Source organism: Ammodytes marinus (assembly GCF_949987685.1).
Source record: "Ammodytes marinus genome assembly, chromosome: 13".
Taxonomy (NCBI): Eukaryota; Metazoa; Chordata; class Actinopteri; order Uranoscopiformes; family Ammodytidae; genus Ammodytes; species Ammodytes marinus.
In genome coordinates, this window is record NC_137217.1 from 28,606,958 (window position 1) to 28,623,494 (window position 16,537).

The following is a 16,537-nucleotide window of genomic DNA, read 5'->3' on the forward strand; positions in this document are numbered from 1 at the left end:
TATACAGGTGAAACTCTTATTATTAGAATATCATTGAAAAGGAATTTGAATTGAGGAAATAATTCATGCAAAAGGGGCCCAAACCAAGTACTGAGTACACATGCATGAATATACTTTTCCACTCTTAAAGGAATACTTCATCCATAAAGAACCGGCGTTCTATCATTATAAAATCACTATTATAATATAATGAATGAGGTTTTTCTTCCCTCAGTCTTTCCTCAGTCTTCCCTTGGCCCAGCTGTCCTATTAATCCTATAACCCTACATTTTACCATATGTGATGTCACACATGTGAAAATGTAGGTTTTAGGCAGTGAGACCATAAAAACACTCTCTCTGCCTTTTCTCAGGCTAGGATGAACCGATTTCTAAAATGTTTGCACCTTTATAGCCTACTACATAGGATCTCCGCGTTCAATAAACCTTCATATTCCCACTAGTGAAGTAGGTCTTTGAGCTATAGCAGGAAAAGGTTTGGTTTCTGAGTTAGATATGGAGCCAGCTGAGATATTTTATATTCCCTCCTTTTGGTTTTATTCTTCCACAGAGAAACACAGAGCAGATTCTGCCTCAAAACAAAACCTAACTTTGGACGATATCCACTTTTTTTGACTGACTCATTGTTCTAGAGGCCTTACAATAGCACAAGATCAACTTTTGAATGCATTTGTGTGGATCAGAAGCATTGAAAGCCCATAATACATCTGTTAATGGCCTGTGTGAACAGAATAGGTAATACCATATTCGGCCTCATGTTTACATCTTCAAGTGTTAAATCTATAGAGACTTAACACTGCCTTTGCTTTTGTGTCCTCAGTTCAAATGGCAGTTCACACGACCACATTGCCACTAAAATATTTTTCTGATTTGAATGAAAAGGTTTGGTGCTTTGGTGTTGCTCCATGACAGTTCACTTTAGCTTTGAACAATTACCCTGCATTCCAATAAACATACTTCCATACTATTGTATTTAGTATGCCAGAAAAAGATTTAGGATGTTCCAATTCATGCACGTCAATTGCAGCATGCCAAAAATACCTATGCCCCACTAACTCCAATTGCATTTTGCAGTATTCGTCTTTCTTCTTGACATTTCTCGACATAACTAAACAAATCTGCCTTATCTGATTTTTTTCTCTCTCCTGTGGCCATAATACTCTTCTGTACTTTAGTATGTAGTGTAGTAAAAAGAAAAAGTATGTGATTTAGAACGCCGGGCTAATAACTCAAGTACTACTTTATTTCAGTAGTATACATTTTCTGCAGCTTCCTATTTCTGCTCAAAAACCTCTCATAGTAAAATGTCAACCTTTCTTCTCACAATATATTCATCTGACAGATGGAGCTACTTTTCAGATAACCATTTCTCACCCTTCATGTCCAAGTGGAGACCACCTATGTCCAAATGTGTTATTCCTTTATTGATAACATTCTCCACGTGTGCTATAATAATATAATTATGGAATATATTTACAGTGTATATTAATACTTTTACTTGAGCAAAATATCTGAATTTAACTCGCTGTGAGTCTGCGTTGACATAGTTGCACAGTTGCACTTTAAAAGTTAGCCTACTAAAAGGACAATTTCTTTAATTATATTTTTTTAGGTATTTTATACTATTTACTGTGTGAGCATTGTTGTTTTTGAGGCTGCATGAGCAAATCTCGTTGTATGGTTCTACTGCACAATGACAAATAAAGTATAATATTCTATTCTATATTCTATGGCTCACTGCAGACGGCTGTTAATCGCCTCGTGTTGTGTAACTTCATCCCTGTTGTGTCCTTGTCTCGAGGCGGGGCTCCCAATCACGACTCCCGTCTCTCTGCACGATTTCACCCAACTCCACTTTTCCAGATGGAGTTGGCCCTCCTGTGTGTGTGTGTGTGTGTGTGTGTGTGTGTGTGTGTGTGTGTGTGTGTGTGTGTGTGTGTGTGTGTGTGTGTGTTTGTGTGTGTGTGTGTGTGTGGAGAATAGCAGAGATGTTTGTTTATATAAGGCCCTGGGCTCGGCCTTATCTGCTCCAGCCACTCACGCCGTGATTTCGGACTTTCTTCAGCGATCACTTGCGTGTGTGTGTGTGTGTGTGTGTGTGTGTGTGTGTGTGTGTTTGTTTGTGTGTGTGTGTGTGTGTGTGTGTGATTGCGTGCGTGCGTGTGTGTCCGCGCGCGTGTTTTTACGGGCCATTGTTTTGCCGAATGGTTTCTAAAGATACAGAGATTTTTATTTTTTTTGTCTTCCTCCCACCTCATTAGAAACTGATTTCAACGGCGCTCACTTCATCACTCCCACCCAGACTGCGGCTCACTTTAGTCCGGCCGCAAAAAGACAATCAGTTGACCGCAGCTTTGAAACATGTTTAAGGCCATTTTAGGGCTGTAAACTCACCTCGTGTTGTTTCTATAGTTAGTTTATTATTTTCTTCTCAAAATTAAATATCCCATCGCCTTCCTTTTTCTGCTTTACACAACTTAAAAAGCGACTTCATTTCAGCAAAGTTATAGGCTACTGTGTTATTGCCAGTAGCCTATATTGTGTAGGCCTATAGATATGTGTTTTATGTGTGACTGGGACTCATGCGTAACTTCGTGATATGACTGTGCTTTTTTCAATAGGATTAATCCTACAATAATGAGTTATTCATATGAGAGATTTATTGTGGTGACTTTGGCCAATAGTAAATGTATGACTTATTTATGCTTTACACTGAGGTGTATTTAATTAGATTTAGATTTTAAATATATTATAGAGTTGATATATCCTCTGTTTTTAATCTTAACTTTTATCCTACTGAACATTTAGCTCGTGTGTTTAGTTCATTTCTAATGAAGCACAACATTTACTCAGGCACCATAAGGAGGCTACACCTTTGATGATATGGCTACATACTTTACTTGAGTATTTCCATCGTCTACCTCTACTCTCATAACATTTGAAATAATTGGCCTTATTCATAATAGGCCTGCTCATTTGACCATTGCAGGTTGTCGAAGTTGTGATAGCCTATTTTTACGGTTTCATTGAGTGTTTTATGAATGAAATGTCTAGTTGCCTGTTTGCTGGATGGGGGCGGTCAGGGAGGGGAGCGTCTGACGTCACTCTATATTAAACAAACCTGGTCACGACACACAGCGGGCGCGCGCCCCTCCCACCATCCGCTGCGTTTATAACGGGCGCGTCTCGGCCACACACTGACCACTCGTTGATACAGCGCTAGAAGCGGCAAATACTACATTTAAAAACAAAGTAATAGGGGATTCACATCTGGGAAGAAGCGACACAGACAGACAGGAGGAAAGAAAGAAGTGTACTGGGAGATTATCATTACAACCGGGAGACAGCAAGGACTCGACAAGAAAGGTAGGTTTTCCCTGGAATTATATTTTTGGCCTTTTTGTTTTGTTTTCAAATAATTCAGGAATTCAGGAAGTCATGTCTTTCATTCATTACATGCAGCCTAATATCTCTAATAATTGATCCCACTGGATAAGTTGGCTTATGTAAGAGGATTGTTGTTTAGTTCTGTGAAATACAGGGTTGATAACATTTGACATTATACATCTGAAATGATTCATTGTCTTATAAGAAAAGTGATCAAAAATAAATGAAGATAATTCTGCTTTTATATCTGTCACTGCCAAAAGCAAAACACCTGTTTTTAGCTGCAACATAATATGAAGTGTTAGCCTTTACTGTGGCCTTCTGCCTTGAGATAGTGATCAACAGTGTGAGAGTTGTAATGGTGATGATTAAAAGGTTTGCAATCACGACTCTCTCAAAACAGATGGAGATTTGCCAGACTGGATATTACACGGAAGACTTCAGGACACAGGAAGTGCCGGCTGGCTTTGACTTTGCGTCTTATGGTGAGTTTATATGATCGCATGTCTGACCGATAGTTTTTTCCCCCCATCACAATTATGTCAAATATCATGAGGACATTTGACGGTATACAGTGTTCGGACTCTAAGCACAGACAGAGGGCTTTCTCTTTTCTTTTCTTTTTCTTTTCCTTTTTTGTTATTTTTAAATGTTAGCACAATGTGTTTCCTCTGAACCTGAGCAGCTGAAGGCCAGAGGAAATATTTGCGCAGACGGTATCATCACATCTGTCAGAGCTTTCTCAATGAGACCTTGACACCAGAGGGGTTAGCTCACACCCATGGGCTACATCAGGATAATGGGGGGTGGGAGGGTGTGTGTGTGTGTGTGTGTGTGTGTGTGTGTGTGTGTGTGTGTGTGACAGGCCTGCAAAAGGGCTGTTTGTGGGTTAAGATTAGGTTTTAGGTTCAGGTATGAATTAGTTTTAAGTTAGGTTGAGTGTAAGGGTTGGGGTTAGGTCATTCGTTTATGGTAAGGGTAGAGGGCTAGGGATTTTTTTTATGTCAATGAATGTCCTCACAAGTATAGGCATACAAACGTGTGTGTGTGTGTGTGTGTGTGTGTGTGTGTGTGTGTGTGTGTGTGTGTGCGTGTGAACACTGCTTGAATGGGCTGAGGTAGGCAAAGACAGACAGAATCAGGGGTGGTCAGGTTAGAGACACTCCCCTCTCTGTCTGTCCTAATCCTTTCCTCCAGACTTCCTCCTCCAACAGATTTAGAGCCCCCTCCTCCCTCGCTCCCCATCCCTCCAACACTACTCTGTCACACACTCCCTGCGCTGCCGTTTCCTTCTCTCTCTCTCTCTCCCTCCCTCTCTTCCTCTCTCCCTCCCTCTCTCTCTCCCTCTCTTCCTCCCTCCCTCCCCGTTTCCTCCCGACTGGCTCCATCCATTGAGGTGCACGGGCCTTTGAGTGTCTGTTGCTGATTCAACAGTAAACAAACTGCTTTTTCTTTTGTCAACATCCAAGATTTTTTTTTTAAAGAAACAACAAAAAAACAGAGACTTACACAATCATTTTATGCCTCCTCTTTTGCTGCAGCTGTTATTAACAACTTAAAACTTAAAGGACCATAGCAATGAATTTAGCATTTTTTTTAAAACATGAATTTTACTTTAAGGCATTTTGGTTTCAGTGTATTTCAGCATGGTAAGAAAATTGACTTGCAGAGACATGAGACGTGCTTGAGAGGCTTTTGAGAAGCTGCTTTTAGCCTATTGTCTGCTAAAGTTATGGTACTTTAGCTGTGATTTAGCAGGTTGGAAAGATGCATCAATCATGAAATAACACCAAATTATTATAAAAACAAATAAAGGTGGCTTAATATTGAATGCTACGTATCACTGTCTCGACTGTCTCTGCAAGGGAATATTCACACCATATGCTGAAAAGAAATGGAAACCATTGTAAGGCCTAATGTAAAGCGTGTGAGATAAACAAAAACCCATTGGTGTGGTCCTTTTACAAGCATGAACTGAGCCTCCTCCATCCTGCTTCTTCCTCCCTCACTGACCCCCCTCTGTGCCTGTTGTTTAACCTCCAGACTGCCCTGGTGAAGACCTGTCTTTTCTGTTAGACAGTAAAGCACCAGGACAACAGCAGTACGTCACAGAGAGCAGCAGTAGCAGCTACACAGAGCCGCCTAAGGCCTCGCACCCCTATGACCCCAAAGGTGAAGCCTCAAAATACAAAAAAGAATACACAAAGAACACACTGTCATGGTTTATAATATGAGTCATATTGTTGTGTTTTTTAACTTATTATTTAACTTACTTTTAACATATTTTTTTTCTATGGCATAGTGACGGCTGGTGACACTGGCCTCTTCAGCATGGATTCATACCCAGAGTTCAACTGGTGGGCCACATATCCACATGGTAAGCCTATAGGACAAGGTTATGTAAAAAATAGGCGATAACACTCCACAAAATTGTAGTACCTACTATAGATATGTGTTATCTACTACATAGGTTATTTTGTTGTGTTACCTACAACATAGTTTGTTTTAGTATTACCTGCCACATAAGTGTTTTTTATGTGTTATAGCACAAACAAATGTATATATGTAGTAGGTAACACAATTGTGTGTACCTTATTGTAAAGTGTTACCAAATAGGCTTTTATAGGCATTTCTTTTTGTGACTAACATTTTATTTTTGTCTTTTTGATTTATTTATTTTATTAGCTGATGGACTGACAGTAGAGCAGCCACAGACAGCCTACCCGGAGCCTCCACAGACCTACCAGAGCCTGGTGCCCCAGAGCGCACAGTTCAGCCCCGCCATGGAGGGCAGCCACAGCTCCTTTCTGACTGGAAAAGGCTCAAATACACAGCAAAGTAAGACACGTTTCTCACCTTTGGATATTTTAAAAACACGCACACACACATGCTCAGACTTGTGATACACATACACGCACGCACGCACGCTCACACACGCACGCACGCACGCACGCACGCACACACACACACACACACACACACACACACACACACACACACACACACACACACACACACACAGAATTCAGGGTTCTAATCTACCGCTTTGTTTCCAGGTGAGGCGGACCAGAGCTACTCACGTCACTCTGCAGCTGAGCTGTACGACTCAGACGGCCAGAGGCAGCCGGCCGCCTTCTGGCCTGGATACTCCTCTCCCGGCTTCAGTGCGCCTCTGCCCGGCCAGCCCCAAGCCTCATGCCCCTCCTCCAACCACGGCCCTCAGTCCACAGACCAGTACTGCCCCCGTGTGGTCAAACGCAAGAACACACACCCCAATAGGTCAGACCGGGAGGGACACATGCCGGGGATGTCCACTTATCCAGGTTAGTTTTTGTCATGTCATATAAGCTGCTCCTTTGAATCTAGTAACTCTGTAGCGAGCAATAATAATGAATTCATAGGTTGTATAATAGCAGCCTATAACGCTTTTGATAACCTTAGTTCTTTTAGCTGATAATACTCAGGAACAATTTTGAATGAAGATTAGAATTGTACACACAACACAACATTTATATGCAGATATTTATTCTTTTACTTAAGTTAAGAGATCTAAGTTCTTCTGCAACAACTAATAATTATAGGTTTATAAAAAAATAAGTTGCCATTTTAACCCCAGTTGCCCATATGCAACCAAATTAATCAATCTATCATTTTTTGTCCATGCAATCATTCAGGTTCTGGTCCAATCCAGTTGTGGCAGTTTCTACTGGAGTTACTTCTGGATTCTTCCAACCGGACCTTCATCTGCTGGACGGGAGACGGCTGGGAGTTTAAGATGTCGGACCCCGCAGAGGTAAGGAACAGTTCATTTATAATTAGACATTTACTCAAGTGGTGTAGGCTACCTAAGGACAATTTGGGTTACTTTTACTTGAGTGTTTCCATTTGATGCTATTTCGTAATAGGGGAACCATTGTGCTGGTTTAGTGCACTTCATATCTTTAACAACTGTAGCTACAACTTACATTTCTCATTAAGACATTAAAGGCATCATAGGAGATTATCTGCAATATGCACTTTTTAATATGTTGTGAAAAGTGCTTTTTACACCCCAACAGCAATAAATGACTTATGGGCAATGAAAAAGAAACGAAAAACCCCCAAATTCTGTACCTTCTATAAACCTGTTAAAATGCTGACCAATCGGAGACGATGGACCCGTATCTAAAGAACCAATCACAATCCTGCGCGTTCTCTCCCCTCTGTGTGCGAGCCTGAGCGCGTTCACGGAGGGCAGAGAAAGCGTTCGTGCCATATCGTAGTAGGCTACCTGGCAGTGGACTAGACCTAGTGGAAGTAGCATAACAAGCTTACACAATGGAACCTACACAGAAGTTACCAGAGGTGTGGACTCGAGTCACATGGCTTGGACTCGAGTCAGACTCGAGTCATGAATTTGATGACTTGAGACTCGACTTGACAAAATGTAAAGAGACTTGCAACTTGACTTGGACTTTAACATCAATGACTCGTGACTTGAGCCTTTTGACTTGACAAGACTTGCTACTTTCCCCAAAACCCAAAGATTAAATAGTAGGCTATATTTTTAAGTAGGCTACTGCTCTGTATCTTTCATCATGTAGCCTAGTGTAGCGGAGGAAACTGGTGGATGTCGCTTACCGGTACCGCGCTGATCTGCTTATCACTGGTTTCACTTCAGAGGTGTCGGCCAGAACACCACTTAAGGCCAAAAACGTCAGACTATAAGCATGAGAAGAGGAGTATGGTTTTTCCGCTCTTTATTTTCCTTCTTTCACAGGCACAGCAGCATAGATCGCAGGAAAAGAGACACAGGCTTACATTCCGCTCGTGAGGAGACGTTAGAACAGCTGTTGCCACCTGCGAATCGCGGCCATCAATAACATCCATAAACTGTAACTTATAACAGCGATCGGGACTGCATGTACTTACTCACACACGGGTGATTCACATAAACACGTTTCAACTGTGTCGACTACTGCGGCAACATGCGCGCTCACACACCTGACCGAGAGAGAAGAGAAAAGGAACTTACCAGACAGACGTCACGGCCACTAACTGACAGCTATACTGTAATCCACACTGAACAAAACTCATCTCAACACTCTATAAGAAATAACAACACTGTAACCTATAAACTTTGGGGCCTTTTCTGCATGTAGCCTATGTGTGAGTGTTTGTGTGTGTGAGTTAAATGTTAACAATCACTGGTAAACAGTGCAATTGGGAAGTGCAGCCAGCAGCGCTCGTGCACGGCTGTGTGTCGAGGGGTGGGGGAGGGAGTCCCGAGGGGAGAGGGAGGAGTTAAACGGAACTCCGAGGACAAGCTAATTTCAAATCATGCTAGCTCTCTCAGATCGTACAGTATAGCTTTAACTGTATATGCTTATAACATATATTCAGCCTGACTCCTTGATTGAGTTGATTGTGACTAAACTACCGACCAGTAGGCTATACAAAGAAGTTAAATTAGAGCCACCTCGAGCAGCTAAAACAGTGAAACACTGCATGCTAAGTAAAGCACATTTTGTTGATAGTTGGCCACGCCTGAACTTTGATTTAAGTACAAATTTAAAATACATGCAATTGTAATGGGGGAAATGTTTCCTTACTTAAAAGATCTGAGAACTTATTCTACCCATAGATAGTATATACCTATCTATCCACCATGCATATAGAGTTCTAAAAGTTCAACTCTTCATCTCTTGGTATTTTTTTGTTGTTGTTGATCCCCCAGGTTGCAAAGCGTTGGGGCCAGTGCAAGAACAAACCCAAGATGAACTACGAGAAGTTGAGCCGCGGCCTGCGCTACTACTACCACAAGAACATCATCCACAAGACGGCCGGCAAGCGCTACGTGTACCGCTTCGCCTGCGACATCCAGGGCATGCTGGGGAAGACTGCGCAGGAGGTCCTCACCAGTCTGAACGTTTTGCCCACAAACACAGCAGAGTCGTGGCAGGGCTCCGGGGCGGCGGCGGCGGCCACAACGTCAGAGCACAGCAGTGAAACGTGGGCCTCGAACTAAGGGGGGAACAGGGTGACATGCAGAGACTCTCTCTCTCTGTGTGTGTGTGTGTGTGTGTGTGTGTGTGTGTGTGTGTGTGTGTGTGCCTGACAGAGACTATTGGTGCTGAATGGCTGGGGAGTGACCAACACATTTTTTTGAAGGAGTACTACAGCCTACAAAGTGAACACAGTTTAGCCTCGAACCCTTGGCTAAACTGCAGCCTCCTCATGGGTGGGGGAGGGGTTGTAGCAGGCAAGACTCACCCTGCGTTCCAAATCACATACTTTTTCTTTTTACTACAATACATACTAAAGTACAGAAGAGTTTTAGGGCCACAGGAGCGAAAAAAAAAGTCAGATAAGGAAGATTTTTTTTCATATTATCAAGAAATGTCAAGAATAAAGATGAACAATCTAAAATTCTATTGGAGTTAGTGGGCATCTATGTATTTTCAGCATACTACAATTGACCTGCATGTATTGGGAGTCAGGCACATCCTAAATCTTTTTCTGGCATACTCAATAGTGAGAAGTATTGGGGATTGGAACGCAGGGTCAATTTGCTTGCTGCATTTTTTCAGGGAATAAAAAAAAACGACAAACAACTCATAAAACCATCATGAAGTCGGTCAATATGTGGCCTTCTCTTAAATAATAGGTCCTACACAATGAATGTCTTCCAAATAAACTGCAGAACTCGGGCATTTTTAAGCACTATAACTTACTACTAGATACTTTATGCAACATCCGGGTCCTTATTTTCATGTGGTGTTTTTTGTAAGAATGATTTGATCTGTAAATAGTGTTTTAATATGAGTGATGTAGAGTTTTGTGCATTTATTATTATTATTATTATGTATATTTTTATCATACAAAACTCATGTCTACCTCTGTTGCTAATCAGAATGACATAAACTGAGACTGTTTTCAAGCACTCACTGTGAAGGTTTTAGCCGCTGTGATGGATTGTTCTGTGTAAATAAACTGTACATAAGCATAGATGTGTGAGGAGAGACTCACTCTATACAAGTTGTTTGTGATTCCATAGAACTAGAATAAGGTAGAAGGGAGGGGTAACTTAAATAAGTAAACATAACTTTTTTAGAATACTTGTCCATCATAAGTATTGTGACAATCCAATGAAATCGGAAAATGTTCAAAACTTACAAAGAGGTAGGCCTACACACACACACACACACACACACAAGCAAAATCAAAGATAAAAGTCATATTTATCGTATTAACCTTAATTCTGCTTTATGACATGACAAAACTAGGTTTACAAATCATGTGAGAGGGCAATAACAATATATAGGGCAAGAAAAACTCTTATGTCTTGTGAGCGGTTTGCAGTGTTGGAATGTGTAACAAGTGAAGTCAATATGAACACATGAAAAGCTGTAGGCCTCACTGTTTGTTAATAGATAAATAATCGCAGAGAAACCATTTCCAACCGTCCGTTAACGTTCCAGTTTGACTGATACAAAAAGAACACACTATATGGTTTATAATACGAGTCACATGGTTGTGTTTTTCACTTATCTAACATATATTTCAGACATATTATGGCTTCAAATAAATGATACAGTGTTATTAACGGGTAGAATCTTCAATCTGTAACCACAGCAACAACAGACACTCCACACTCCACACACAATGAATATTTATTTTATTTATTGAACTTAACCTCCAGTTTAACCAGTAAGTCCACACATAAGCAGGTATATTAATAGAGAAATTACAGGCGCAAATTGTATATACTACATGTGTTTGCAGCACTGGAGAAAATAAATACATCACACAAGAAATATGAGCTTGCATTTGAACCACCTCAGATCAAGTGTTTTTTAGGATTATTTCCTTAAAATGGAGATTTTTTTCTAAAAACGAACAATAGAGTGGGTAAATTTGGCGAATAAATGTTATATATCCCGATTGAATTAAGTTACAGTGACAATTTGAATAGCTGTTAAAAAAAAACATGAAATGTTGCGATATCTCGTCGCCATACTCATAGGTATGTGTGTGTGTGTGTATGCGCGTGCTTATCTGTGTCTGTGTGTGTGTGTGTGTGCTCGTGTGTGTGTGTGTGCTCGTGTGTGTGTGTGTGTGTGTGTGTGTGTGTGTGTGTGTGTGTGTGTGTGTGTGTGTGTGTGTGTGTGTGTGTGTGTGTGTGTGTGTGTGTGTGTGTGTACAGCAGCTACTCCACAGGCCGAATGCCCTTAGCCTCCTCCAGCTTCCTCAAAGTCTCGTCCCATTGGGTGAACTGCTTTGACAACAGGAACATCTGCCAATCACAAGTCAGGGGTTAGTTATCATGTCATTAAAAGGTACAGTGTGTAATATTGGAGTATTTTGGCGACATCTAATGGTGAGATTCTAGATTGCACACGCCCCCTTGCTCCACTTATGAGAATTAACAGAAGCTACGGTGGCCTTCAAGGACCAGAAGCTATAGTTACTAAAGATGGCATCATCCACCACTGCCTCAAGTCTTTCCACAATATCAAGTGATGAGGTGAAGATGTATCTATTAATTTATTTTATAGTACTTCTTCTTGGTCTTCCAACAGGTGATTTTCCCCCCGAGACACCCACTTATTAAAAACACGTAAGGCTGTTAAGTTTGTCCATTCTGTGCTACTGTAGAAACATGGTGGAGCTCTAGACTTTGCTTTGTGGTGATTTTTATTTCAATTAATGAAAAATGTAAGCGTACCATTTTGTTGTATTCCTCGAAAAGCTTCTTGACTTCCTGGGACTGAGCCTCAGTTTGGTCCTGTAAACAAGACACACAAGGAGGAGTCAATGAAAAAAATATACAATGTAATGATGGATAGATAGATAGATAGATAGATAGATAGATAGATAGATAGATAGATAGATAGATAGATAGATAGATAGATAGATAGATAGATAGATAGATAGATAGATAGATAGATAGATAGATAGATAGATAGATAGATAGATAGATAGACAGACAGACAGAAGGAGACAGACAGACAGACAGACAGACAGACAGACAGACAGACAGACAGACAGACAGACAGAGCTGAGTGTCACCTGTTCCTTGATGTGAATCTGTGAGAGGCGCTGCAGCTTGGTGGCATGTTCTGGAACGTCTGTTAGCGAGAGAGACAGACAGACAGAGTGAACACACAGTACGACCTGGATTCTAACCCGGGTCTGCTGTGAAGAGGACTGAGCCTCTATGGAGGGGAGGGGGGGGGGGGACTGACCTCTGATGTAGTTGCTGTCCAGCAGCGGCTGCATGGTGCTGACCTGCTCCAGCAAAGCAGCCTGGGACAGAAGGAAGTCCTCCTCTGTGGACACACGCACACACACACACACACACACACACACACACACACACACACACACACACACACACACACACACACACACACACACACACACACACACACACACACACACACACACACACACACACACACACACACACACACACACACACACACACACACACACACACACACACACACACACACACACACACACACACACACACACACACACACACACACACACACACACACACACACACACACACACACACACACACACACACACACACACACACACACACACACACACACACACACACCAATTGGTTTTAATTGGTAAACACTTTTACCATAGATGAAAATACCCAAAAGGTAAACCCCACGTTAACAAAAAATAAAAAATAAATAACCAAGCTATGGCAAATAGATCATCTCTGTGTTCGTCTTACCAGCGAGGATGAACTCCAGCTTCATGGCGTCGGGCACCGTGATGTGGTCAGTGAACTGCGGGTCCAGGTATTTCAGCAGGTCCTCAACTGCAGCACAACAACAACAACAACAAGACATATCAACAAAGAAAGTCTTACATATGACTACAGAAAACATCCTGCACAATTTGAACTTTTCACCTGCACTATGCAGCATTGTGGGCACACTATGTCAGGAATGAATGACTATTCATGAGATATTTAAGTAGTAGGGGCCAGGGGGGCCCTTTAAGCCTTATAGATAAAAGGAGAAGAAAGTGATATTTGTACGTTAATATATGTGTTAAATCACTCTATATTCATACAACTATATTGTAGATGAATATTTTTGCAGCTTCATGGCAAACCCTGCAGAATATGACTCTTAAATAACTGTAAATAGTGTCCTTAATTCCACAGATAAATAAATACATTTAAAGAAATACTTCACCCATATGGAACTGGCGTTCTATCATAATAAAATCTGTCCTGTTAATCCTAACCCTACATTTTTACTTGTGTGACGTCACACTAGTAAAATGTAGGGTTAGACAGTGAGACCATAAAACACTCTTTCTGCCTTTTCTCAGGCTAGGATGAACCGGTTTCAAAAATGTTTGCACATGTATACTACATAGGATCTCAGAGTTCAAAACACCTTCAAATTCCAACCGGTGAAGTAGGTCTTTAAAGTAATACTGCAGTAATAACACAGGCTTTCAGGGCTGATGTAACACAGCGCTGTACTCACTCTTCTTGTGGAGGATTTTGACTCGTTCTCTCTTGTTGGCCGTGTTGGTCAAACCGGCCTGAATCCTGGTCAGAGACTCCACACACTGCAGGACAGGGGAACACCAGGGTTAGATTTAAAGCTTAAGAGTGTTACTAGTGTTAATATACACAGCCTAGGCTCTGTAAACGGGCATGTTGCTACGGTGGGCCCTTTGTTTACATACATACTCTGCCTTTGAGGAGATATTCACTGCTTTAAAAAAAGAATAATTGACAAATCATTCTCCAGAATCACTAACTTCACACTTAATGTCAGTCACTTACAACGGTTTAGGAAAGCCAGAGAAACTTACTCAATTAATATCTCAGAAATGTTGTGTAATACTATGTGGCACTGATCACATGTTGTACACAAGCACAACACTTCAAAATCAAGTGTAGAAGGGAGCTACAGGTTGCAGCAATAACAGTAAACATGGCATCTTAAATTGTGCACATTTACAGGGACATGAGATTTTGCAGTATGTAGTTGACCTACATACTGCAAATTGTCATGTCTAGCTCTACACACTAACAAGCCAAATAAATTTAAATAGATGCAAAATGCCAAGATTTAAAACGCATTTAAAAAAAATCTATATTGTAGATAGTTACGCATAGTTTATAACAGAAATATCTAATGTCTACGTCTCATTCTCAGCACATTTGGATTACGAAGACGCTTTTCTACTAGTTAACATTACATTTACAGTTGTAATTTAAAGTCAACTCCTGTCAAACATTATAAATAAATAATGAAAAACCTTATTAAGAAGCAGGAGACTTAAGAACTGTAACTTTCTCCACCACTACTGTTGTGGCCAGTTTTTAACCTTAGTTTTGAAACTTTTCACTGTACAGGGGATCGCTCGCTGGACTCGCACACTCTGTTCAATTATACGCAGGAGTCTTGTGGCTTCTTTTCAGATGATTTATTTTCTCTTATCACAGAACATTTCAGAACGTGAGGTTTAAGCAGTCTCGATTCCCCCTGTTCCACCCTGTCAGTGGCTCCTTTCCTCCTTCTTAACCTGGCTGCTTGGTGGCCCCACCCACTCTATACCGGCTGCCTCTAATTAGGCTATACCCCCGATTAATCCAAAGTAAATCTAATATTTAAATAAATAAGAATAAACCATAAACATCCCTTAACTCAAATAGGAATTCATCAATATAATAATAGATTTTAAACTAACATAAAATATGGCTCTAACAACTACTATATGACATAACCCGAGGACACAAATCCACTTCAATGAAATGGTCCTTTGTGAGTTAACTGGGTTCATCACATCATATGATACTCTGATGAAACGCCTCATTCACTGGCTGAACACTAACAATACGATTTACAGCAACATTTAAATATTAACCCCCAATACCGATTGGTATCTATCTATCTATCTATCTATCTATCTATCTATCTATCTATCTATCTATCTATCTATCTATCTATCTATCTATCTATCTATCTATCAGAACTGTTTGACAAAGGTTCAAAGCGCCATGGAATTTAATTATTGAATAAAATGTAACTTAGGCTACTTAGGCCCATTGCTCTATTATTTGTTTATGGTCTTTATCTAGAATCTAGAACGTTTTTATTTATGATAGTTCGCTATCTAAATTGGTCGATCCTGTGGAGATTAGTACTTTAGAGATATCCTTATTAGAAGCTGGTAATGTCTTTGTAGCTTTTCAATAAATGCGATTAAAACATGTATACACAAATAGCCGGGTTGAAGCTAAATAGCTAAACCGCGTAGCTGTTTATCTGGTGTATAAATATGAATACAGCACCAATGTTATTGATACAGCAGTGAAGAGAATAAAACTAATTTTGAATAATCTTTGTATTAAAATAAAAAAGGGCGTTTACTCTTCTCCCACTGACAGGGCTTGTCAAGGCAGGTTTATTTATATAGCACAATTCCGACACAAGCCCATTCAAAGTGCTTTACAGGGGCATGAAATACATCAGGACTAAAATACATCAAGTTTAGAATAGACATTAGAAAAGTGAATAATAAATATGAAAAGGCTGTCATTAGCATTTCTAAGCTAACCGCAGCTAATAGCCCACCCATCACCAGAACAGACATTATTATGGTTATTCAGGACAAACCTTGGCGGGCTTTCCACCCTTGTTTCTCCGGTCTCCGTATATTTGGCTCTCCAGCGACGCGATACGCATTTCCAAATCATCTGCCAGAAGTTGTTTATCCATTTTTGCTGCTACTAATGGACACAACAAACCAACAGCCTTCACTTCCTATTCGTCTTCTTCTACTACTTTTTATCTACCGGCACATAGCGTCTAAAGTGACTCTACCGCCACCTACCGTGCTGGAGTGTGGCCACAGTGTTTATAAAGCGACACACTGCAGTAGAATAGGGTAAACATTTTATCAGGCCGAACCACACTAACTATAAAACTAACCAACTAACTTTAATTATTAATTTGATAATTTGTAGTCCAAAACACACAATGTTTGTATCTTTATAGCTGATGATCTGTGCTTTGCAAAACAGGCATTTTGGGAAATGTGGGAAAATGTGTTTTTTCTAAATGGTCACATCATACATAATGCAACCTGCAAGGCGGAAACTGTTGTTTGTT

At 40.6% G+C, this 16,537-nt stretch overlaps 2 protein-coding genes across 3 annotated transcripts; one reads left to right on the top strand and one right to left on the bottom strand.

The window, feature by feature from the left end:
- Positions 1 to 3,262: 3,262 nt before the first annotated feature.
- etsrp (ETS1-related protein) lies at positions 3,263 to 10,303 on the top strand. Of its 2 annotated transcripts, none has more exons than XM_080039880.1 (8): positions 3,263 to 3,365; positions 3,790 to 3,871; positions 5,430 to 5,558; positions 5,689 to 5,763; positions 6,072 to 6,224; positions 6,443 to 6,709; positions 7,061 to 7,179; positions 9,103 to 10,303. In XM_080039880.1, the coding sequence occupies exons 2-8, from the start codon at positions 3,790 to 3,792 to the stop codon at positions 9,391 to 9,393; spliced, it is 1,116 nt and encodes a 371-aa protein (XP_079896006.1). In that variant the 5' UTR covers positions 3,263 to 3,365; the 3' UTR covers positions 9,394 to 10,303. The 2 variants fall into 2 exon arrangements, with proteins under 2 accessions (XP_079896006.1, XP_079896007.1); XM_080039881.1 differs by having other exon boundaries at positions 5,463 to 5,558.
- Positions 10,304 to 11,019: 716 nt separating this feature from the next.
- On the bottom strand, positions 11,020 to 16,193 carry dctn3 (dynactin 3 (p22)). The gene is made up of 7 exons (XM_080040181.1): positions 16,043 to 16,193; positions 13,898 to 13,982; positions 13,129 to 13,215; positions 12,614 to 12,697; positions 12,438 to 12,496; positions 12,094 to 12,153; positions 11,020 to 11,661 (listed from the first exon to the last, which is right to left on the bottom strand). Exons 1-7 carry the CDS (start codon positions 16,142 to 16,144, stop codon positions 11,575 to 11,577), a joined length of 564 nt encoding a protein of 187 aa, XP_079896307.1. The 5' UTR covers positions 16,145 to 16,193; the 3' UTR covers positions 11,020 to 11,574.
- Positions 16,194 to 16,537: the final 344 nt, after the last annotated feature.